Source organism: Phoca vitulina, unplaced genomic scaffold (genome assembly GCF_004348235.1).
Source record: "Phoca vitulina isolate PV1807 unplaced genomic scaffold, GSC_HSeal_1.0 scaffold12, whole genome shotgun sequence".
NCBI lineage: Eukaryota > Metazoa > Chordata > Mammalia > Carnivora > Phocidae > Phoca > Phoca vitulina.
The window spans coordinates 12628613-12655018 of NW_022589715.1; the positions used below are offsets into that span (position 1 = coordinate 12628613).

The 26406-nt window shown below is 39.7% G+C and overlaps 1 protein-coding gene across 2 annotated transcripts; it reads left to right on the plus strand.

Annotated features, from left to right (window-relative positions):
- Positions 1 to 8104: 8104 nt before the first annotated feature.
- KRCC1 (lysine rich coiled-coil 1) lies at positions 8105 to 25489 on the plus strand. 2 transcript variants are annotated; one of them, XM_032410505.1, is made up of 3 exons: positions 8105 to 8290; positions 20397 to 20509; positions 24105 to 25489. In XM_032410505.1, exon 3 carries the CDS (start codon positions 24127 to 24129, stop codon positions 24898 to 24900), a length of 774 nt encoding a protein of 257 aa, XP_032266396.1. In that variant the 5' UTR covers positions 8105 to 8290; positions 20397 to 20509; positions 24105 to 24126; the 3' UTR covers positions 24901 to 25489. The 2 variants fall into 2 exon arrangements, with proteins under 2 accessions (XP_032266396.1, XP_032266397.1); XM_032410506.1 differs by lacking the exon at positions 8105 to 8290 and adding an exon at positions 19904 to 19971.
- Positions 25490 to 26406: the final 917 nt, after the last annotated feature.

Sequence of the window (26406 nt, forward strand, 5' to 3'; positions counted from 1 at the left end):
CTCAGAGTCCTTCAGGCAGCTCGGTGGATATTTCACACTGAGCCACGTCCCTTGTCCTTGCTATTTCAGCACCTTCAGCATCCCAAAGAGCAAGCCTATAAATGGACAAGCCCCTCCCCTTTCCCTACCCCCTCTCAGCCACTGGGCCCTCACCTCCCCCTCTATCACGTTTCCTGGAGGTGGGAATGGGGCAGACGAGAAGACAGTGATCTGACAAGGGTCTTATTCATGACCCAGCAAAGCTGACAAGGCAGAAATGACCATGGGCTGGTGTGCCTCTCGAATTGGGCCTGAAAACTTTGAAAAGTTCCTTTGCAAGAAGAAGCTCAGTCCTGGATGGCAGTTGTGCTCAGCTTTAGTTGGAATAGGGAGCACTTGGTCAGTAGGATATTTTTAGCAGCCAGATGCCTCTGTCAATCCAAAGCAGACAGCTGAAATTGTCCAAGAGAAGAGGTGATGCTTGCTGCTCTGGGAACCTTCAGCTGTCAGGCTTATACTTTCTCAAGTGTGATGGGCCCCTTGTCCCTCCTCCCTCCTCCCCCAAAGGCAGACTGTTTGCAGAATACAGCAGATGCCAAACTGACCCCCTTGGTATATACATAACAGGATTATTTAGACTGCAAGGGGCATCCCTCTTCTGCAGTACTACCTGGGGTTCCCACAGCACCCCCACCCAGGGCATAGAGGTCTGGGAGCTCCCTGATGATGCAGGTGTGCTGGATGCAGGCTGTATTCTGGAGAGGAGGCAGGCTTTGAAAATGAAAACCCTCATTTCTATCTTTTTATCAAATCTCCCTTAAACATGTGTCTGCTGCCAGGAAAATACCAACATGCTCTGTCTTTCTTCTTTTCCAGGAATGAGGACATTGGAGGGGCAATTCTAAAATGTCCATTGACCTAAATGTCACTTTTCTTTTTTTTTTTTTTTAAGTAAACTCTACACCCAATGTGGGGCTTGAATTCATGACCCCGAGATCAAGAGTCACATGTTCTACCTACTGAGCCAGCCAGGTGCCCCTAAATGCCACTCTTCTTAACTGCCAGACAGCTGTTATTAAAATTGAAAAGGCAAATACCATATGATTTCACCTACTATGGAATCTAAAAAACAAAACAACCAAACAAAGCTGAAACAGACCCACAAATACAGAGAACACACTGGTGGCTGCCAGAGGGGAGAGGGGTCGGGGGATGGGCAAAAGGTGAAGCGGAGATATAGGATTCCAGTTATGGAATGAATAAGTCAAAGGGATGAAAGGTACAGCACAGGGAATATAGTCAATGGTATTGTAATAGCTCTGTATGGTGACTGATGGTAAGTACACTTGTGAGCATAGCATAACGTATAGAGTTGTCAAATCACTTCGTTGTACGCCTGAAACTAATATAACATTGCATGTCAATGCTACTTCAATTTAAAAAAACAAAATAAAAATAAAACAATTTTTTAAAAACAATTAATTAAATAAAATTTAAGTTGGGTGCCCCAAAGAGTAATACATGCTCCCAATGGAAAAAAAAAAAAAAAGAATTAAAAGGAGCTCTTCAATCCAGGTTAGCTTCAAATGAATACCTGGACCCACACTGCCCGGCAACTCAGGGCCTTGCAGCAAACGGTCTTCCCTCAGGAGCCAGTGGCTCAGCCTGGGAGGGATTAGGTGGTTCTCGAGACACTCTAGCCCTGGAACAGGTCCAGCCCCAGCCAAGGTCAAGAAAGAAATCTAGCTGCCCCAAGTCAGAAGGTCAAGCCTAATGCTTTAGTTATATCTATGAGTCTCAACCTTATCAGAACAAGTATTAAAGTGTGATAGGGATGCCTGGGAGGCTCAGCCAGTTAAGTATCTGCCTTCGCCTCAGGTCATGATCCCAGGGTCCTGGGATCGAGTCTCGCATTGGACTCCTTGCTTAGCAGGAAGCCTGCTTCCTCTGCCTACAGCTTCCTCTGCTTTGTGCTCTCACTCTCTCTGACAAATAAATAAAATCTTAAAAAAAAAAAAAAAAGTGTGACAGACAGAATAAAGACCCCTCCAAAGATGTCCAGGTCCTACTCCCTAGACCCAGGAATATGTTACCTTACATGACAAGAGGAAATTTGCAAATGTGATTGATGATCTTGAGAGAGGGAGATTATCCTGGATTATCCAGGTGGGCCCAATGGAATCATAAGAATCCTTATAAGAGGATGGCAGGGGGTCAGAGTCAGAGAAGGAGATGTAACAATTAAAGCAAGAAGGTCAGAGTCAGACAGACATTTGAAGATACTATACTGCTGGCTTTGAAGATGGAGGGATGGGCCATGAACCAAGAAATGCAGGTGGTCTCTAGAAAGTGGAAAAGGCAAGGGAACAGCTTCTCCCCCTAGAACCTCTAGAAGGAGAACAGCCCTGATGACACCTTGATTTAAACCCAATGAATCCCATTTCTGACTTTTGACCACAACTTGTAAGATAATAAATTTATGTTATTTTAAGCCACCAAGTAATTTGTTATGGCAACGATAGGAAACAAACATATAAAATATTATCATTTCACATTCTAGTAAATATTATGTAACATCCCTTTTGCTACTCTGAAATGAAGTGGCATACATAATATAGTTTACTAGCTCTTATACCTACAAAATATAAATTATTAATCCTGTAGTCTGAATGTTTGTGTATCTCACTCCCCTCCACCCCCATCCCAAATTGCAAAATGTTGGAAGTCCTCACCCTCTAAGGTAGTGGTCTTAGTAGGTGGGGCCTTTAGGAGGTGCTTAAATCATGAACATGGAGCCCTCATGAATAAGAAGCTCCGGAGAGGTCCCTAGGCCCTTCTGTTATGTGAGGACTACAAACGACCTGGAAGATAGTCTTCACCCAACCGTGCTGGTGCCCTGGTCTCAGACTTCCAGCTTCCAGAACTGTAAGAAATAAATTTCTGTTGTTTATAAGCTACCCAGTCTGTGGTATTTTGTTATTGTAGCCTGAATGGACTAAAATATTTCCCTAACCTAATAAGGGAGAAATAAAATGAAAGTTTGCTTATAATAAAAAAATATATATTCATGGTAAATTAAATATATCAATGAACTCACTATACTGGGCACAACTGCAGTAGAAAACATGATAAAGTAGTCAGATGTTTGCGCCTCCATGCAGAATCGCTGTGATAGTGACAGCTAAAAATGTAGATTGATTTTGGAGACAGAAATACCACACAGGGCACTGTTGTCTGTGACATGATTTTTCTGAAACGGTGAATGACTATTAGTCAAGTTCTGAACGAAAGCAAGCACAATCCTTCAGTTAACAAGAGGCTGCATTCCTGGAAGATTTAGCATATATTAAAAAGACTCTATGGTTACATATAAAACAGAATTCTAGACTCTGATAATTGTAAACAAAGTTTCACCTGCCTAAAATGTACATCTGTATATTTGAGATTGTGAGGGGCCAGGCAAAGAATCTTCAACGCATAAGGCTGTTTCTTGCTTCGGAGGATATCCTGCATTTCTGGCCAGGATCAGTGAGCTAGGGGATGTTGGCTCTAGTTATTAGGCTGGTGACACGGAAGGGGGCACGTGGCCCTGTTGCACTGCCCATCAACCTAAATCCTATATAAAAATTTTCGCTCACCTGCCCCCCTCCGGTTTTTTTTTCCCACTGGGATCCAAACCTTTGTGACCCCAGTCCTGCGCACAATAAGCCAGTAGCACTGCACAACCAAAAGTTTCCCCCACACACACACATATTTCTAAAATGCCCCCTAAGTGGTGGGACTGCCTTCATGAGAACTGCTGGTCTTCATTATCAGGAAAAACCCATCTAGAGTTTTGGAAGGATTTCTTATTGCCCTACCGGAGATGCTTAGCAGAAAAGATTCAGAAAGAACATAAGAGTTTTCTTCAACATCATATATTGAGGTATGGAAAAAACAGATTTATTTTATGTTTCCCGAGAGATCAAACTCGGAGCCAGAGTAGACATAACCACGTGACAGACTTGAGCTTCACAGACCTTGAAAGTCATGTTTCTGTCGAGCTCTTTTCTGCTCCAAGAAGATGGAAGATTTTTCCATTGTTAACGATTTTCATAGCCATCCAGTCTCTTTCTTTTGTGTGTCTGGATAAAGAAGGGTGGTTACAAAGGGAGAAAAATGAGACAGCTCAAGCCAGAGGACTCCTAGTCTGGGAGAGAGATCTGAGCTGGGAGATTTCAGACAAGAGGATGACAGGAATAACCACTATGTTTCTATTTACCTCTATTTCAGCTGAACTTCCCTTGCACCTCAGGCCACACATACGTGCCAAGAATATCGCTATGGCTATCAAGTATTCCCACACCCTAAAAAGGTGTGAGGAAAGCTGCAGAAGGTGCGGGGCCAGGGTAATGTCAGGTCCTGTCATGCACCTTAAGGGTAGAAGAAGGTGACATGAAGAGGCCAAGAATGGGGGCTATTTTGGAGTTTTAAGTGTATCAACACTTGGGCTTCAAGTATCCTCTGAATATAAGTTCCACTTGTTAACCTGTATCTTGGGTAGCAGCTGTTCCCCGATTCCAAGTTGCAACCCCCAGATCTTTAGCCATAGCCTGTATTCACATTATTTTCCTCCTGAGCCCTTGAGCAAATAATCTCAAAGGCCTTGAGAGTGGTTGCGTTCCCTTCAGTTGGATATGCTGCAATAGAGGGAATATGTACAAGTAAGTGTGAAGGTGGAGACATAAATGAAACCCAAAGGAATGGTTTTGAAACACTGGGACAGTTTGTATGCCCGCATTAACATGGCAGTGGCTCATTTACCATACTCTATGGAAAAACTCCAATCATTCTTGCTATTGGAAAGACCAGCTCTCTGGGCCACACACCTACAAGGGATCACCATCTAGTGGCAAATCAAGAGAACTGAAAGATTTATTTAGTAAAAGAACAGCACTGGATTCTACCTCCTTTGTACCTGGAGTTAAGGTTCATTTCAGCCAGGGGTCAACAAGTTTTCTTTGAGACCTTGAACTAAGAATGGTTTGTACCTTCTTTAATAGCTGAGGGAAAAAGTCAAAAGAAGAGTATGTTGTGACACATGAAAATTATATCAAAGTTAAATTTCAGTGACCATAAATAAAATTTTATTAAAAAACAGTCACACTAGGGGCGCCTGGCTGGCTCAGTCAGTGGAGCATGGCACTCTTGATCTTGGGGTAGTGAGTTCGAGCTCCACGTTGAGCATGAAGCCTACTTAAAAAGAAAAAAACAGCCATACTCATCTGTTTACATATTTTCTATGGCTGCTTTCACACTATAACAGCGAAGTTGAATACTTGCAACAAAGACCATATGGCCCACAAAGCTGAAAACATTTACTATCTGGCCTTTTACAGACAATGTTTGCCAATGCCTGTTTTAAACTAATAATAACTCGGGTGCCTGGGTGGCTCAGTTGGTTAAGCGACTGCCTTCGGCTCAGGTCATGATCCTGGAGTCCTGGGATCAAGTCCCGCATCAGGCTCCCTGCTCAGCAGGGAGTCTGCTTCTCCCTCTGACCCTCCTCCCTCTCATGCTCTCTGTCTCTCATTCTCTCTCTCTCAAATAAATAAATAAAATCTTTAAAAAAAATAAATAAATAAAATAAACTAATAATAACTTAATGCCTAGCAACATTAAATTAGCCAGGAGCTGCTCATTACTTTCAAGTGAATTCACTGACTGATTCACTCACTTATTTTGTAATCACTATGAGTGACAGAATCAAAGAAAATATGCTAGATGTGCACATCTAGCACTCACATTCCAGAATGACAGGGGCAGGCTTCCTCCTTAATAGTCCATTATATCCTGTATAACTACATCACTGGCAAAACTTCAAACTCTCTGGGCTCTGTGTTCTTAATAAAATAACATGCTTGCTTCCACCCCTCTTCCTTTGGCCCCAAGAAATCCTTGGCTGCAAACTTCTTTCTTCCCAAGAATTCCTCAATTTGCTTATTCCACATGCATTTATCGGCACATGTATCAGGCACTGTGCTCAGTGCCCCGAAACAAGATGAATAAAATGTGAGCCCTGTCTTTAAGAAGACATTGACCATTTAGAGACGATTATGGAAGAGCATGTAAAGATGGTGAGAGAGATATAGGAAGCAAAGGGGAAAGGATATCCAGGGCAGCCTGAGAAGTCAGGGAAGGCTTCAGAAAAGTAGCCGACAAAGATAAGAAGGCAGGGAGAGAACCAGAGCTGGAGGTGACCATTTTAGCCCCAAGGACATAGCAGCATGAACAGAGATGTGGAGGTAAAGAAAGAGCACGATGTGCAGATGCTACAATAGGCTGGGTATCGTAGGAGCTACAGAAGCACACATATTCTGTTTACCATTCGAGCACCAGACTATTGCCTTTATGTCCCATGTTTCATATACATTTGAAAGTTTTCTAACAATAAATGTTTCAATGTCTGAAATTGTGCTTTATTAACATTACCTCATGGTTTTCATAATACCCTTCAAAGTGGGTATTATTGAGGCTTCTAGTTAAAAAGCAGCAGCATCTCTTAAGTATAAACCCCAGAGAAACTCTCACATGTGTGCACAAGAAGACTACATAAGAACATTAAGCCAGCACTATCTATAAAAGCAAAAACGGGAAACAAGTTCAATGTCTATCAATAGAAGAATGGATAGCTCACGGTGTATTCATGCAATGAAATGTTATAGAGCTGTGAAGGTGAATGAATTAGAACCTCACATCTCAGCATATCTGAGTATCAAAACATAATGGTAAGTGAAAAAAGTAAGTTGCAGGGGGAATAAACAGTATGTATAATAACATTTATGTAAAGTTTTAAATCATGCAAAGTAATACTTCATGTTATTTAGGGATAGACACATACGTAACAAAAGCATTAAGAAATGAATAGGAATGAGAAATGCTGAATTCAGGATACAACTTACTTCTGGAGGGAGGAGTTCATTAGGAAGTAGGGAGAAGGCATTTCAAAAGGAGGAGCAGCATATACAATAAACTGAGTCATGCAATAGTTTGGTATTTATAGTAATCAGTAAAGGTTTAATGTTGCTAAATCATAAAGTGAAAGCAGGGTGGGGAGGTTACAGCAGTAGGAAGATAATGAGATCAAGGAGCTATCCATACATACAGAACCCCAGGAGTACTTGTCTTTGACTTTCTCCAACAGACTATGGAGAGCCAGGAATGGCTTCTGGATAGAATGCTCTGGCAGTAGTAATTTTTTTAAGAGTAGATTGGACTGGTGAAGTCAGAAGGGTAAGTTAGGCATCTGTTGCCATGATTCTACCAAGAGATGATGAGCACCTGAAACTAAGCAATGGCAGTGTGACAAGAAAGGAGAGTCTACTCCAGAGAAATTTTTGCAAAGCATACCAGGAGACTTGCCCATCAACAGGAAAATGGGTGGAATATTGTACAGCAGTGAGACAAATAAATAACACCTACATGCAACAGCTTGGATAATCCTCCAAGTGTTGAGTGAAACAAGTTCCAGCATACTGCATAGAGGAAGATATAAATCTTAGGAAATTCAAAAATAAACTTCATTTTGCTACACAGGTGTGTGAGAAAGATATATATATGAAAGGAAATAAGGACTACAAGTCAGGATATTGATTCTTTGGGAGATGGGGAATGAGATGAGGTGAGGTTGTGTATGTGTGCTTGAACATACGCATATAGTGAAGGAGGGGAGACAAAAGGTCATTTATGGACCAATATGACAACGTATCATGACTAAGGCTTCTGCTTACTCTAACTCTCTACATTAAAGACCCTAACAAAGAAAAGATGACGTATTTCTCAGATACTATGGAGGAAGAATCCAGAGGTTTCCAGACTTTTTCTTACTCAGTCGGTTTTAGATTCACTCACCCCAGGCGAGCGGCCGCACGCGTTCTCCCTTCCCTCGAACGACGAGGGGAAAGCATCTGGGAGAACACCGCCACCGAGGGGCTCGAGCCCCGGAAAAGACGCGAGGAGGGGGCGGGGCACGCAGGGGCGGAGCTAAAGGGCCTCTGTGGAAGCGGGGCGACCCGCGCAAGCGCAGTAGCGCGCGTTGCCGCCATGGCGCCGGCCCCATCCAGTCACCCGGCGCTGGTGGCGGAGACTTCCCCTCAGGAAGCCGGGTCTCCGCCTCCTCCTCTCACCCCGCCTGCTCGGCGGCGGAGGCGGCGGTGGCGGCTGCGGCTGTCCCTGCCTCTCCGCCACCTCCACCCCGGCCTATTCCCCGGCCGGCGGCGTTGGCGGGGAGGGGGAACAGTAGTTGTAGACGCCCGCCCCTGCCTCAGAGAAGGTGAGTTCCCGCCCCGGCGGCGGGGGCGGCCCCGTCTTCAGCCCCTCAACTCCGCGGCCCAGGGACGGCTGGGCGCGCCCCGAATGTGCGCCATGGCCGACCGGGTCGGGGCCGGAGTCCGTCGGCCCCCGTCACCACCCGCCGCCCCTGGAAAGAGGCGCCACGGTCCCCAGGTGGAGCGTGGAGGGGAGAGGGACGCCTCAGCACGCTGAAGAAGCTAAGGATTGAGGGGGCAGAGAGGTGGCCCGGCAGAAGCCTGGGGGCCCTGGGACTGTCAGGGAAAGGGAAGCGGGATTGATGAGGAAGCTCCGAGATAAGGAAAGGGCCGGTGGCGTGCGAGCGAGGAAACCTCGGCTGGGTGCAAATTCAACATCCGGGAAAGTAGGTACTTAGGCAGAAGCGGAGTTAGGACTTGGTCGAGTGTAGGAAGTAGCCCGAGAACTTAGAACTGCGGGGGCCCTGAGGGAGAGAAGAGGGGCGAGAGTTTTGAGGCGCCCCTTTGGAGAGTTTTTCTAGGTTGTTTTGAGGGTAACATCCTGTAAAACAGCTTCTAAGATTTATAGGGCTCTCTTGTTAGTGGTCTGAGTTCAGTACGGATCTACCAGTGTCAAGACAGCAAAGCGGACATTAGGGAGAGCGGTGACAAATTTTATTCAGAAACTCCCGACAGTAGGGGAAAGAGCTGAGCTCCATTCGGATTTGCTCAGAGCTGACTGGGAGTTTAAAGGGGAAATGAGGGACTGGAGGAGAGGGGGAGTTCAAGAAGAGTCAGGGAAGTGAGAAATTACAAAGGGTTGTTCCTTGTGGATGCTGTTAGGCCCGCTGTGTCTGCGTGCTGGCAAGTAGGGAAGTTAGGATTCGGTCCTCCCACAGCCGCTGGGAGACCTAGGCTTATCCTTCCTGATGATTACACTTGAAAGGAATGGCTTCCAGGTCTTTGAGAAGCCTTTGAGAAGGCTCCTGAGTTGTAGGAGGTACACATCCGTCTCAGAGACCGGGAGGATTCACAATCCAAAGCGCTTTTTAGTTAAACACTCTCAGAAAGAGAGGTCGGGGGCCTGTCATCAGGTGTTGGCTCTAAAAACAGTACATCTATTTTGACAGCTCTGAGCTTTTTCTAGCAGGAGCTCCAAAGGGGACTGGGTTATCCCAGGGATTCCGCCTTAAGCTGCTGGAGGCCATGTTACAATTTGGGCAAGTCTTCGTGCAGGAGTTTGGAAGGAGGGTTTCTGCCCAAAGTTGTCACAGTTCTCACCAACACGTTTCCCCTAACACAAAAAGCTATTTCTTGATCATCTCAATTTAACAGATGTTTGAGTTCTTATAAGTACTATATGCCTGTGAACAGCCTGCTTGTTCCGAACTAGGAGGTAAGGCTGTAAGACAGTTTTGGAATGATTTAGATGGTGGAGCTTGATCACATTGCAGATCTCAGTAAAACATTCAACCAACCTCAGTTTCATAATTTTTAGTAGTTACTGTGTTGCCTTATATTGCTTTTTTGTCTCCAGAGTGAAAGATGGTGGAAGCCAAAATATTGTAGAATAATTTAGGTTCCTTTTTTCTGGAGAGACATTAATAAATATAATAACCTAATGAAAATAACTTCGTTTTCACCCTCTTTCGTGATATTTTCCATTTTTCTGTGCTATTTTACATATTTCACTTTTAAGGAATGGCAAAGTAGTAAAAAAAAAAAAGTACACATTTCTTAAAACATTTCTGTAAGCACCTTATATAAATTCCATACACTAAAAATGGAATTAGTCAATGCAACCAAATGACGTTCTATTAAAGGTCTCTTAGTAAAGGCAACCTTTGGAAGACTAGATTTAGTGTCTTCAGTCAGCCTAGGTTATCATTGTTCTGAGAAAAAAAATAAAATCTGGATTTATTTGTTTTCATACCAAACTTACTGCCTCTCACCAACAAGTAAGCCTGAGCAGTTTATAGGTGTCGAGACTACAATTTGGCTCTTACAGCCAGATCACAGGAAGATTTGGAAACAGTTTCTCATGGAAAAACAGTTTTTTGCCAGATGACATTTTTTGTTTGGGTGTGTGTGTGATGACTTAGAATGTGTGCAATTACTTAAGACTTTATACAGTGTCAGTTCACACAATGCTAGCAGTAACCTTTCTTTGCAACTTCAAGATGGTATAATGAGAATACTGTAATAGGAATCTTAACAAGTAATAGATTGTAGTGTTAGTTTGTCCACTAGCAGTATGACCTGAGTAAGTCCCAAACTTTTCTTTCAAACTCAAAGTCCCAAATTTCTTTTTTCGAGTTTTGTCGTCTGTGGGGAGGGAAAATTGGATTAGCCCAATTGAGTGGTTCTCTAAATAAACCAGGGATTAATTACACCCCCACCCCAGAGGACATTTGGCAGTTTCTGGAGACATTTTTGGTTTCCACCACTGGGCAAGAAAGGGCATGGTGAGCACAGGTGCTACTTGGCATCTATTTGATGTAGGGCAGAGATGCTGGCAAACATCCTAAAATGGACAGGGCCACCCCAACAAAGGATTCTCCTACCCAAGATGTCAGTAGTGTCAAGGTTGAGGACCTCTACACCAACCAAACTCTGAGGTCCTTGACAGCATTAGAATTATGAACTGACTTTACAGTTCCTTATTGATGTTCTTTCCATGGATTGGCTGTGTACTAGAACAGCAGTTCTAAAACATGAAACTTCGACCTATAATGGTTATCCAGTGACATTCAAAAGATGATGAAATACAGACCATTCACTAGGATTTGAAAAGATATAATTCGTTACCTAAAAGATTACCTCTTGTCACTTTATTTTGGGTAAATATCCTTCATTAACTGGTTCAGTTAACTGCTACCTAACAAATGGCCAATATTGGTATATTATACTATTTAAAACAATGATAGCAGTCAATATATATATTTTTTAAAGATTTTATTTTATTTATTTGACAGAGCGTGCACAAGCAGGGGGAGCAGCAGGCAGAGGGAGAGGGAGAAGCAGGCTCCCCTCTGAGCAGGGAGCCTGACACAGGCCTCGATCCCAGGACTGCGGGATCATGACCTGAGCAGAAGGCAGCCACTTAATGACTGAGCCACCCAGGCACCCTGAGTCAATATATTTTTAGTTGAGATACTTGTTTTTTTTTCTTTAAGTTTTTATTTATTTGTCAGAGTGAGAGAGCCCAAGCAGGGGGAATGGCAGGCAGAGGGAGAAGCAGGCTCAGAGCCCGATGCGGGACTCAATACCAGGACCCTGGGATCATGACCTGAGCTGAAGGCAGACGCTCAACCGACTGAGCCACCCAGGCACCCCTAGTTGAGATATTTGTAAAAGCCTTAAGTAATTGCCAATCAAGATAGTTCATAAACAAGAAGGGGGGGGAGGGGAAGTGTCGCTTAATTACTTATCCAGTATTTTTTTTTTCTAAAAAGACTAAGGAGATTCATGTAAAATGTATGAAAGAATTATCATGCATCCAGTTACTAAAATTCCAGTCACATTCAAGATCCTGATAGGACCATTAAAACTGCTTTGAAGAACCTCTTCTATCCATTTTCACCTATAGCTGTAACACTCCTAAGAGGAGGATTAAATATTGGCAAGCAGGGAATATATACAAGGTGTAAGATTACAAGTAGGAAATTGGGAAAGTAAACTCAATCACAAAAAAAACCACCAAAAAACAAAGAAATACCACGTTATCAGACTTATATGAAAAGAAATATACATAGAATTTATGGTGAAGTTGTCATAAGATTTTCCAGGACACTGTAATTCATTCAGTGATGTTTCTCAAGTATTTTTGACCGTTAAAAAATTTTTCACCTGGTAATGATATTCCTGAAGAATCAGTAAAACAAAACCACAACAAACAATTCTTGCATATTTGCCTGTCTCTAAGAAAAAAAATTAAACGGACTCAGTTTTGGAACAAAAGGACATTTTTGACTCCTTATTAATCATTAACCCATTCACATAGCAATTGCCTAAAAATGTTTTCCTTTGTTTTCATGATATTAAGCAGAGATTTTGTCATTTGCTCCAAATGACAAAATCTAGCTAATAGCTAACATGTTAACATTTATTCAGAAAACATTTATTGAGCTCCTGCTATGTACTAGTTACTCTGCTCAGTACCAAGGACATACAAATGAATTTGGCACAGCCCTTTAAAGAGCTTAGTATTAATGTTTGTTAGTGAAATTAGAAAAAGAAAAAGTGGAGAAAATGCAGGGTTTCTTTAAGTTTATTTCTCTCTCAAATTACAGTAAAGGTGAGTGCTCCAGAGCTGGCATGGCTGCTTTGCCATTGCTGACATACAGCTTCCATCTCTGAGTCTGAAATGGCTGCAGAGGAAATGTGGGCTAGTAGTGTAAGGCAGTCAGATTCTCCATGGGGGGTGGGAAGGAGACAGGTTATTTGACAACCTCTAAAACTGGTAAGAAATAGGGCGCCTGGGTGGCTCAGTTGGTTAAGCGACTGCCTTCGGCTCAGGTCATGATCCTGGAGTCCCTGGATCGAGTCGCGCGTCAGGCTCCCTGCTCGGCAGGGAGCCTGCTTCTCCCTCTGACCCTCCCCCCTCTCATGTGCTCTCTCTCTCTCATTCTCTCTGTCTCAAATAAATAAATAAAATCTTTAAAAAAAAAAAAAACTGGTAAGAAATAGCAGGATGAGCACATTAGAGAAAATGCAGTTGTAAGTGTAGATCTGCCAGGACTCCTGGAATAATCAGGAGTAGTTCACACACACACACACACACACACACACACACACACACACACACGAGAGCACCACATGTAAATCTAATATTGACAGCTGGATAGAATGGTTGGGGAGGAAGATGTCTGGAGAGACAATGATTTGTGAGTTTCAGATTTGTTGCCTTTATTAGGTGTCAATATGTAAAAATATTGACTAAGCATGTTAAAACAACTAACAAGATTTCCCCTACTATATTCATCAAATATATGTTAGGACATGAACATTGGGGTTTCTCCCCTCTTCTTACAGACCCATTCACATTTACTAACCCTTTGGAAGGAATGGAGTGTATTTGGTGGCATTCTGATGTAGGATGTCTGCCTTGGAACCGAGTAAAATTAACTTCACGAGCATGATCCTCGAGTTAGCTAGCCATAGAGTACTTATGATTATTGATGTTCAAAGACTTAGTTTAGATAAAGACATAAATGTTATATTAAATGTGAAGTACTCCCAATTAATGATTTTGTTAATTCTTTTGTATTTTATCATTGGAAATATGCCATAGTAGTAAACCCTTAGTTATTTTTGTGATTGTTGTATTGGTATAAAATAGCTAGAGCTTGGGGCGCCTGGGTGGCTCAGTCGTTAAGCATCTGCTTTCGGCTCAGGTCATGGTCCCAGGGTCCTGGGATCGAGCCCCGCATCGGGCTCCCTGCTCAGCGGGAAGCCTGCTTCTCCCTCTCTCACTCCCACTGCTTGTGTTCCCTCTCTCACTGTGTCTGTCTCTGTCAAATAAATAAATAAAATCTTAAAAAAAAAAAAAATAGCTAGAGCTTGGCAAACTTATAGATCAGATACTAATCTCATTTCCTGAAAAGGCAAGGTTAATAACCAACATAGCTAAGAGTATTTATGATGCTAACAGGTACAGGGCTGCATTTCTTTCTTTTTTTTTAAATTTTATTTATTTATTTGAGAGAGAAAACAAGCAGGGGGCGGGGCAGAGGGAGAGGGAGCAGCAGACTCCCCGCTGAGCAGGGAGCCTCCGGGCTTGATCCCAGGACTATCCCAGGATCCGGATATCATGACCTGAGCCAAAGGCAGACGCTTGAGCTTAACCGACTGAGCCACCACCACCACCCAGGCTCCCCAAAGGGCTGCATTTCTGTTACAATTAAGATCTCTAAAAAACACTTAAATAGGTAAAAAGAAATAAAAACATGCAAAGATAACAAATAGTTACAAAAGAGCAAAGACAACAGGATCAGTTATCTAGTCTACAACTTAATGCGATGCTCTGCTTAGTCTTTCCTGAGATTATAATAATGTTAAAAGATTGCAAAACTCAAGAGCAGGAACAAGGGAAGGATATCCATTCTCACCACTTCTATTCAGTATTGTACTGGAGGTCCTAGCCAGTACAGTCAGACAAGAAAAACAAAAGATGTTCAGATTGGAGAGAAGTAACTGTCTCTATTTGCAGATGATATGATCATGTATGTAGGAAAGAGCAAGGAATCTAGGAAAAGGCTACTAGAATAAGTTTAGCAAGGGGGTAAAATATAAAGCCCATATACAAAATCAGTATTTCTAAATGTTAGCAACAAACGTTTAGTAAGTTTAGATTTTAAAAAATACTATTTACTACTGCATCAAAAAAACAAAATACTTTTAGATAGCTTTAATGGAATACAGAGGCTACATCTCTGAGAGAAAGATGCAAATAATGGAAAAATATAAAACATCTCCTAATGCTTCTCAGTGAATTAGATTTAAAAGTATAAGACTATGGGGGCGCCTGGGTGGCTCAGATGGTTAAGCATCTGCCTTCGGCTCAGGTCATGATTCTAGGGTCCTGGGATCGAGCCCCACATCGGGCTCCTGGCTCAGCAGGGAGCCTGCTTCTCCCTCTCCCTCGGCCTCTCTCCCTGCTCATGCTCTCTCTCTCTCTATCTCTGTGTCTCAAATGAATAAATAAAATCTTTTAAAAATTAAAAAAAAAAGTATAAGACTATGCCATTTATTTGGTGTATTTTTTAAAGGGGAAGAATTGAGCTAAAACTAACCAGATTAACATCCTTACTTTGCCCATTTTTTCTTCAGAGGTATTTAATAAACATTTTTTTAAGACCATGCTGTATGATGTTTAAATGCCACCCCACAACACAAATGATGTGCTGTAGGGCATAAAAATTTTTATTAGATTTTTCACTTAAGTTGATTTATTCACCAAACCTGAGACTTACTAAAAACATTTTATACAATGCAAAAGTTCTAGTTTTGCAATTTGTAATGAGTGGTTGGAATGTAACAAATTCTCTGACAATTGTAGAATTAAAGTAGAGTTGTTCTTAGTTTTTTATTAAGATATGAAGCTCTTTTAGGCAGTTTTGAATTATGAGTAACTCATATTACTCGTGTTTCATATTTAACACAATAGTTGATATATAATGTTTTTATTTAACTTTCACAATGGCTTTCCATATTTTTACTGAAATAAAAAAGACCAAGCCTTCTCCAGCTATTGAATAACCTACATAGTTTCATTTCTCCAAAATAAAAGATTCCATATTCTTGCTCTTTTCACTATGATATCTTTCCTAAAAATAAATGAAAAAAAAAAAAAAGTAAATGAACAATGTGGGTGTTCATCTATAACTAGGCTTGCGGTATATGTACAGTATAAATAGGAACTCAAGTTTTCAGAATTTTGCTAGATTTGTTCCAAAAATATTAGAAGGTACATCTTAAAAAAATATTCCAGATGAGTTTCGGTCAAGACAAACTATTTCTTGCTTGGGACCTAATACAGCCTATAAATAGTAAAATTAGCTAGTGTCCTGGGTGTCTCTGCTTGATACTCCATACTCTTTTGGGTATTATACATGACACACATTAACACAATATGAACTGAAATCTTCAAAGAATTGGTTCAAAATCAGAGCAATCACAAAAGACAATGATCAAGTCTAACTTTCAGCTTTCATTTTTATTACTATTTTTAAAGATTTATTTATTTTAGGGGTGCCTGGGTGGCTCAGTTGGTGAAGCATCTGCTTTCAGCTCAGGTCATGATCCCAGGGTCCTAGGATCAAGCCCCAGACAGCCTCCCTGCTCAATGGAAAGTCTGCTTCCTTCTCCTTCCTCCCCTCCCCCTGCTTGTGCTCTCTCACAGGCTCCCTCTCTCTCTCTCAAATAAATAAAATCTTTTTGAAAAAATAAAGTGGTATTTATTTTAGAGAGAGAGAGCAGGGGGAGGGGCAGAGGGAGAAACAGAATCCCAAGCAGCTGGGAGCCTGACTCAGAGCTCGATCTCATGACCCCAAAATTATGACCTGAGCTGAAGTCAAGAGTCAGACGCTTAACCAACCGAGCCACCCAGGTGCCCCCTAAGTTTTCATTTTTAAAAAAGTCCCTCTGAAACATGAGTTAGCTTGAAATAAAAATTAGGTACTCCTGACAGGTACTCTTGCTCTGTTTACACATAATCCTTCCTTTATTTGGCTTTCTGTAGTTACTAGAATAATTGGTTGGGAGAACATTTCACGATGTCAGTTAAATAGATGAAATCCTGAATAACAATAAAAGTAGCTCATTCATTCAGCACTTACCATGTGCCATATACTCTTCTAAGCATTTTACATGTATTCATTTCCTTAAGGCTCACAACAGCTCTTTGAGGTGTAGATAATATCCCTATTTTAGAGATGAGGAACTTAAGGCACAGAGAGGTTGAGAATTTAACCAAGCTTACACAGCTGATTAAGTGCCAGAACTGACTCCAGAGTCCCTACGTCTGGCTCGTAAGAGCAATGTGACATAATATGACTGGCAGTAGTTCTGCATAGGTGAATTGGCCTTTGATAGGTGGATAATTTTTCTGGAAACAAAGCCAACATTTAAAAATCCAGTTTAACAAATTAAGGCAAAATTATTTCTTTTTCCAAAACATCTGTTATAGATCTTTAAGCTCCTCTGGTACACTTTATTGAGATATACTTTACTTAAAATATACACATATTTGAAATGTATAAGGCAATGAGTTTTTGACAGGTGTATACTCCCATGCAACCATTGTAAACAAAATGCCAAATACTTCTGCCAACACCAAAAGTTTTCTCAGGCCTCTTTATAATCCATCCCACCTTCTACCCCTGTCCCCAACAACCACTAATCTGCTTTCTATCACTATAGATTAGTTTATATGTCTAGAACTTTTTACAAATATAGAATCATACAGTAGGTACTCCTGTGTCTTGCACTAAGCATGATTTTGAGATTCATCCATGTTATGTATATATTGCTATTTTGCTTCTTTTTGTTGCTGAATAATTATATTGTATAGATATACCATGTTTTGTTTATCCATTAGCCTATTGGCAGACATTAAGGTTGTTTCAGTTTTGGGCTATTACAAATAAATCTGCTATGAACATTCATGTACAGGTCTTTGCATGGATGTATGTTTTCATTTCTCTTGGACTAATACAAGTGAAATGGCTGGGTCATGTGGTAGATGTTTAATGTTTAAAGAAATTATCAGACTGCTTTGTAAAATTGTACCATTTTAAATTCTAACTAGTAATGTATGAGAATTCCAGTTGTTCACCATCCTCACCAACATTTGGTATTTTCAGTCCTATTAATTTTAATGACTTCCAGTGATGATGTAGGGTTTCAAGTCATATTTATATATATAAATTATTTTTTGAGGTTTCTGTTCAAATCTTTTGCCCATTTTAATTTGAATTTGTCTTATTGAGTCATAAGAGTTCTTTATATATTCTAGATATAAGTCCTTGGTCTGATATGTGAGATGGGAATATTTTCTCCTATTTTATAGCTTGCTCTTCATTTTAACTTTAGAGTCATATGTAATTAAGTTATATACCTTACAACAATTCAGAAATAATTTAGAGAGAGATTATATATAATAAATATTTTTAAATATTCATCATCCTTTTAAAAATGTTTCTGACTTACAGTTCTTAAACTCATAATTTTTTTTTAAGATTTTATTTGTTTATTTGAGAGAGAGCATGCGAGCAGTGAGTGGGGAGGGGGAGAGGGAGAGGGAGAAGCAGGCTCCCCTCTGAGCAGGGAGCCTGACACAGGGCTCGATCCCAGGAACCTGGGATCATGACCTGAGCCAAAGGCAGACGCTTAAACGACTGAGTCACCCAGGCGTCCGAAACTCATAATATTTTTAAGCAAACCTTTTTAATCTTTATACTGGTACTGAAAATTAAGCTTAATTTGAAGATACCCTGTAGAACCTTTAAATCAAATTTTTATGGAGTTTTTAATTACAAAGTAATGCTTTTTGCAGAAATTAAAACAATATAGACATGTGCAGAGAACAAAATGTTAAATATTGTCTATTACTCCTTTCCTAAGCCCATTTCCCAAGCCCCATTAAGTTTAGTGTATATCTTTTCTGATTTTTTTCCTATGGATATTGCAATATGCAAGATCAGACTGTCAAATCAGACTAACACAAATCAGTAATATTACCTAGTTTCAAGTTTACTAAGTATTTCAAGGATACAATCAATCACGCAACTCTAAAGAAGCAGAGATATCTAGGACATGAAAGATGGCTCCTCAAACCATGTTTTCCTACACTGGTCATGCATCTCTGACCCAAAATAATAGATGAGGTTTCTAAGTGAGGGTCACCTCTCCCAGTGGGAGTATTTAAATTATGAACCATCTCCATTTTATACTTCCTAGTTTATGCCTCATAGATTCTGAATTTATTTACTACAGATAATCCTTAACCAGGGACATCCTGCTAAGGGCATGTCAAAAATAAGTTCCCTTTCTCCTAGCTAATATCATTCATCTCTTTAGAGGTCCAGAAGTCACCTACCTTCTTCCCTCTCCCCCCGCCCCAGGAAAGGAAGTAAATGGGTTGCAGGCCAGCTCCTTTAACTCCTCCTTACAATAAACATATATGAATATATTTAGTTTTTTGGTTCTGTATGTTGTGTTTTTACACTAAAATTGGATTTTAGATTGATCAATAGATAGGTAAATAGGTAGAAAGACAGACTTCTACATCATTTTTCCCCCTTAATGTATCATGGACATTTCTCCATGACAGTACATGTAGTTCCAACTCATTCACTTAAATGGCTGCATAGGAAGTAAAATTTTGATGTTCCGTGATTGGTATCATTTTTATAAACTAGTGAGTTTCCATAAAATAAATTTCAACTGTTAGTAACTTTTAGATAGTAGTATAGACCTCAAGCATAAATGTGGTCATTTTGGTATAGATTATTTATTCTGGTGAGAAATACTTTGAACAAAAGTTCTGGAAATTAATATGTGACTATGACTATAGTTTTGAGTGGCTTAGCTGAGCCTTGTTTAGTGAGCCTTGCTTGTGATCATGTTTGTACCAACTGTGGAGGACTGTTGCCCGCCACAGGTAAAGATGGTTTGTGGTTACTCTATGTGATTCCCAGATAACATTAGGGGTATAGCTAGAATCAGAGACTATCTTAAAATAAACTGCATGTCTTGAAATTGTCTGCTATAAAACACAAAAATGCCAAGGCCAGATTTCTTAGCCCAATCTTTCAATAAAGTCCAGACTCCTACTGGTAACCCAGTAACTTCTCTTTTAGAATGGTATTTTCTGGACTGAATAAACATATATTACCAAAGTGAACACTAGAGACTTACTAAATGTTTTCATACTGAAATTTCATTCTAATTAGCAAAAAGCTAGTATATAGCCTCGCAGGCACTCAGGAAATTAAAATATGAGATGGTATATGAAATGATATCTATTTAAAGATTGAAAATATTACCTTAAATGTTTAATATGATCTTCTATCTTACCTCCCTTTATTTTATTCATAGATACCACGTTGAATGAACAAATATTGAACTTTTATAGTTACCCTTTGTAAAAGGAGTATGGGGAGTAGGGATATAGTTTGAATTGCAAAGGATTTCACATTATGAGGTAGGTTGAAAATAGAGATCTAGATCAAAGGATTATTTCTACAAAGCTGACTTTTATTTGAAAGCAAGCAAAACTCTATTCTTAAACTCTTAGTTCAGACTAAATATATTAAAAATCATGAATGCTATCTGCAAATTTAGAGGTGGAAATTTGAGGTCACTTTGTTCTAAAACAAAATATTATTTACTTTTCTGGGGTAAAATATATGCTCAAAGAGTTAGCCTAACTTTCAGACTTACAGGAAGTAAAATGATAAGAAATTGGAGATGGATTTGTGAATTTTCAGTTGATGAATCTCTGTTGATGGTATAATTCTAAACTTTGAACTATTTAATCTTTATAACAAGATTTCACTTGGTTTCAGATGACTGGGAATAGAGTATTAGACAAAATCGATTTGGGGATCTCTGCATTGTGTTTTTTAGCTCCCTGGTTGTTGCGCAGTCTCACCATGTCGGGAAAATTCATGCTAGAAAACTGAAGAAATTAATGGGTGACTATGATCAGATTTCTTCACCAAGTTCTCAGCCTGAGAAGGGTAAGTTTCCATTCACCTCTTTATTGATCTCTGCATGATCTGTGGACTGTGGGGACTGACTTTTCTCACCTATCATGCCTTCAGGGTTCATCCATGTTGTACCATGTATCAGCACTTCATTCTTTTTATTGCTGAGTAATATTCCATTGTATGAATATACTGCACCCTATTTACCCATTCAGCAGTTAATGGACATTGAGTTGTTTCTACTTTTTAGCTGTTAATGAATATTGCTGCTGTGAACATTTGTGTTCAAGTTTTTGTGTGAACATAGGTTTTCAGTTCTCTCGGGTGTATACCTAGGAGTGAAATTGCTGGATCATAAGGTAACACTGTGTTTAACGTTTTGAGGAATTGCCATTCCTGTTTTTCTTTTTTCTTTTTAATTAGAAAATGTTTCCAGTGGTTATTCATAAAATTATTAATCAAAACAGCAAAAGTAGATTCACAGAGCCACATATCAATAACAAAACAGGAAGGAAATGAAATATTCAAGAGACATTTTGAAAAGTTTCAAAGGAATACATAACCAGGCTAAAAATCTACAGTTAAGGCTATGGTTGCACAACAGATTATATTCATTCCTGCATTTTTCTCAGTAAGTTCTTCCTTATATTTGCCTTTCTCTTTTCCACCTTGTTGAGATTTGGCTTTGCATTTAAGAATTTTTTTCAGATCTTTGTCCAGTTTTAGCCTGGTGATAACCACCTTGCTTGGGTGAATGTCCACATGGACAGTTGTGCCATTAGCCTTCTCACATTGTACCCGCTTGATGTAGATGACCTATTTCTTTCTAACACCTGGACAACCTTGCTGATTTGTTGACCTTTATAGTGTCCTCAACCCACCTGGACCTCATTATCCCTGCGGATGGGCATGTAGCAGATGTACTTTTCCCAAAGCTCCTGGAGAGTGGGGAAGACACGATCTTCCCGTGCATGTCCAAGGAGACACTGAAGTGGCATTTGGGGTTTTTGCTGCCATCTGAGGTCAGGAAGGGATTGAACTTCATGGTGACCATCTACCTGGCTCCGGGTAGGCTCAGAACTGTGGGCATAGGGCTGGAAGTCCAGACTGTTTTTCAAAATAGCTGTACATTTTACATCCCCACAAGCAATGAATGAAGTTACTAGTTTTTCCATATCCTTGCCAACACTTAATATCATCTGCCTTTTTTTATTATAGCCATCTATGTGGGTATGAAGTATCAAAAATTTTTAAACATAAAAGTAGAGAAAATAGTATAGTGAACCTTCACATACCCATCATCCAGTTTCAACGATTATCAACGTCTTTTTAATCTCGTTAGTGACTTTGTAAAAACAGCTTTACAGAGGTATAGTTAACATATAATAAACTGTACATACTTAAAATACACAATTTGATGGGTTTTGACAGATGTATATATCATCAAATGATCAATATAGTAAACATACATCCAGACCCCAAAAAGTACCCTTTATAATCATCCCACCCACCGCTCCCTGCCTCATCCCCAAGCAAACACTGTTACTATAGATGAGTTTGCATTTTCTAGAGTTTTATTTAATGGAATCATATATTATGTACTCTTTTGTCAGGTTTCATTCACTCAGCATAATTATTTTGAGATTCATCCATATTGTTGGCTGTTTCAATGGTTCATTCCTTTTTATCACTGATAGTATTTCATTGTATGGATATACCACTGTTTGTTCCATTTACCTGTTGATCATCATTTTGGTTTTTTCCTTTCTGGGGCTATTACAAATAAAATTGCCATGAACATTCATGTATCAGTCCTTGTATGGACATATACTTTCTTTTCTTTTGGGGGCAATATCTAGGAATGGAAGAACTAGATCATACAGTAGGCGTATGTTTAACTTCCTCAGAAACTACCAGACTGTGTGTTAGTGGTTGTACCATTTTACATCGCCGACCAGCAATGTATGAGAATTCTAGTTGTTCCACATGCTCACCAACAACACTGATAATGTCATTCTTTTGATCTCAGTCATTCTAGTGAGTGCCCATACTGGTGTCTCATTGTGGTTTTAATGGACATTGACTTGATGACTAATGGTATCTTTTCATGTGTTCATTGGCCATTTGTATATATTCTTTTTTTTTTTTTTTAAGATTTTTATTTTTTATTTATTTATTTGACAGAGAGAGACATAGCGAGAGAGGGAACACAAGCAGGGGGAGAGGGAGAGGGAGAAGCAGACTCCCCGCTGAGCAGGGAGCCCGATGCGGGGCTCAATCCCAGGACCCTGGGATCATGACCTGAGCTGAAGGCAGACGCTTAACGACTGAGCCACCCAGGTGCCCTGTATTTGTATATATTCTTTTCTGAAGTGCCTGTTCAAATCTTTTGCCTATATTTAATCAAATATTTGTTACATTATTTTATTCTAGTTAGAATTTTTATACTATTTAAGTTGAATAGGAGCTAAATTTTCTGACTCGCCAAATGAGGCTTCATTTAGACTTTATTTTTAATCTCAAATTTCCAGAAAAGATAGCTGATCATTAGTGACTCTAGACTGCTGTTGTCAGGCTTATTTCTTTCTGTTAAAGGGAAGAAATGTTCTGTTCTACATGCGTTATGCAGCCTCTTGATTTCTACATGGGGTATGCAGCCTCCTGATTTTTGGAGACAGAGTATGTCACCAAAAATATCTAGGGCATTATCATCTTGTAGTAAGATATTTGCATTTATGCAGGATTTGAGGGAGGGGAAAGAAATAAATCAGGAATGGTGCTACCCCCACCAAAAGAATCAAACAAGCCAACAAAAAACTAGTGTATCTACTTTATATTTCTTCTGAAACTTTTCTCTGCATCAATCTGACCCCCTCTCAGTTTTCACCTCCATTTCCTCCCTTAACCCTCCCACCAGTATTTTAATAGAGAACAAACCAAAAAGACATTCTAGAATGCTTTTTTCACCAATCAGAAGTAACAGAATGAAATTCAAGCCCGATACAGAAGGTACGGAACTCTGTTCCCTCATCTTCTCTCATGCCCTATACAAAAGAGTGGTTTCATCTTATAGCTGAATTTCTAATTTCCAGCATTCCCAAACCATTTTGTAAACATCCTTTTATTAAGTCTTACAGTACTCTAGTCAGGTAAGTATGTATGTTTATTTTATTTTGTTTGAGTAAACTGAAGAGTTTAAAAATTAAATTAGTTTTCTATGGTTCTATTACTTCTCTTAGAAAACAATATACAAGAAACTGATTAAATCAGAACTTTAGAAAATATATGAGCATTTTATCAGGCCACTTATCAGGGATCTATAGTCCTTATCCACACATCCCTATGTCTTACATTTTCAGCCATACAACAGAACCCTATATTCCATCTCCTTTCTGCCCTCTTCATCCCACTTCTGAGAAAGATAAAGCTACTTGTAAGTGGCTTGGGAGATATTTGATTATCCTCATGTACCTTTTTGACATACAATGTCATAGTATTTAACTTTTATGCTGAATTAGGTTTTAATTTGTTTGGGCTTCTTTGTTTTTTGAAGCTCTCTTCAAGAGCAAAGGAAATACTCAGAATAAAATAATCTAGTAAGAAGAATTTTCTCCCATCTTCTCTACAGAGAATCCCTTGTTGTCAACCTAATGAAGCATTCAAAGAAGACATATGACTCTTTTCAAGATGAACTTGAAGATTATATCAAAGTGCAGAAAGCCAGAGGCTTAGAGCCAAGGACTTGTTTCAGAAAGATGAGAGACAACTGTTTGGAAACCTGTAGATACAGAGAAGAGCTTGATTACCGACCAAGGTATAGAATGTTTGATCAAAGACTCTCATCTGAAACCGGGCAGACCTACCCAAGATCATGCCCTAGTTCACAAAAAGTGGAAAACCGGTTACCTCAGTGGCTACCAGCTCATGACAGCAGGCTAAGACTAGACTCCCTGAGCTACTGTCAATTCACCAGGGACTGTTTCTCAGAAAAACCAGAACCCCTGAACCTTAGTCAGCGAGAATATAACTGTAGCTCATACAGTGTAGAATCTGGAGTTCACAAGCGCCTCTCCTCAGAAAACAGTGCCAGTGGCCATCCAGCCAATCATAAACAGCTACATCAGAAGGGGAAAAGGCACCCGGAGGAAGGCAGAGAAAAACCAGAGGAGGAGCGGCCCAAGCATAAGAGAAAAAAAGGTTGCGAGGAAACAGATTTAGATAAACACAAGAACTTCCAAAGAAACAAAACACAGATGGAAACAGTCAGGGTCAGTACAGAAAAGCTTAAGAATCGAAAGGAGAAAAAAAGCCGAGATGGAGCCTCTAAGAAAGAGGAACGTAAGCGTAGAAAAGAGAAAAAGGAGCAAGGTAAAGAGAGGACAGAGGAGGAAATGCTTTGGGACCAGTCTATCCTTGGATTTTGAAGCTCTTGAGTTGGTTCTCCTGAGGTTAAATTGAAAAAATAGTTGAGGGGCCTGGTTTTCTGACGTTCATGTTCATATCGATTCTTTCCTGTGAACAGGTACTGCAACTTCTAACAACAGGCCAAGTGAACAGAAAGTATTTAATACGCTTACTCTCCAACATGGAAATTACTTTTCCTCATTTTCTAAAAGCATCCTTACATTCTCATATAATGTAATTTCCCTTAATGACAGTGGCTCTGCTTTTACTCATCAAACTGCGATGATGGTAGAAGTATTTTTCCCTTGGGAGGTCATTTATTTTAAATTGGAGTATTAATAGGTTTTGCAGAATCTATTTCTTGATTGGGTTTGTTTTAGTTTTGGGTGGGGTATTTTTATATTCATTAGTTTTCTCTATGACACAATTTAGACTGATTTTTTTTCCTTTTTAGATCTAACTTGCAGTGTATTTTCTAGATTGGAAGGTGGAGAATGAAATACATTATAATAATAATAAGCTAAGGTTACATATAGTTTTAAAAGTTTCAAAGAGTCTTGATACAAAATCAGTTTATATTCTGGAAATATTTATAATAAAGTGTTCTAATTTCTACATTTTCTTGTTCTGTGTCAATGATCTGTTCCCATTCAACAATGATTTTCTTTTGGAAGAGAAATAACTGAGCAGCTTGTACTTAAGAGGCAAGGTCACACTTTGCAGTTGTAAAAATTCTTACTATACCTTGCTTATTCATATTTAAACCTACTTTTTAGGATAGAACTCTATTAATGACCACAATTTTTCCAAATAGCTGAAATTGAAGAGAGAGGAATTTATAAGAAATAAAATGCTAGCAGATTATTCTTTCCTAACCAATGTTTTCATTCTGATAATCCCCCCTTTTTTATGATAAGCATATGGACTATTAGAGCATCAATATCTTGTAGAAAGACCTATGGCCTAGGAATCTGAATCCCAAAATTCTAGTCTCAGCTATGCCATCAAGTTGTTATGTGACTTGGGGGGAGTCACTTAACTTCATTTTCCTCATTATCTAATATGATTAGGATTGGCCTCTAAAATGCCTTGGATAATAAGATTGTGTGATATGAAAATTCTCTGCATTCACAATGCTGTGCTTACATATCTATTTTAATATTTTAACTTTAGGATTATTTTGCTAAAAGTGTTTTTAGTTAGTTATTCTGCTAAAAGCGTTTTTAACTTATATGCTAAAAGATATATAAATAATAAAATATATAAATATATCTATTCCCTCCCACCCATCCTTTTGCATATAACCAGTCTCCCTACCCTTGCTGAGCTGCTGCCTCACTCAGCCCTGACCCTTCTCTGGGTCACATCACCTAGCCTCCTACCGCCCTGGGCCCCAAATAGCCAAAGAAGGAAGGAAGGAAGGGGAGGAGGGAGGGAGAGAGGGTAGATGACCCATTTTATTTTAAACTAATGACCACAAACCTCCAATCCATCAAGTTTCCATAGTAAGTTTCCCACTCAAAGAT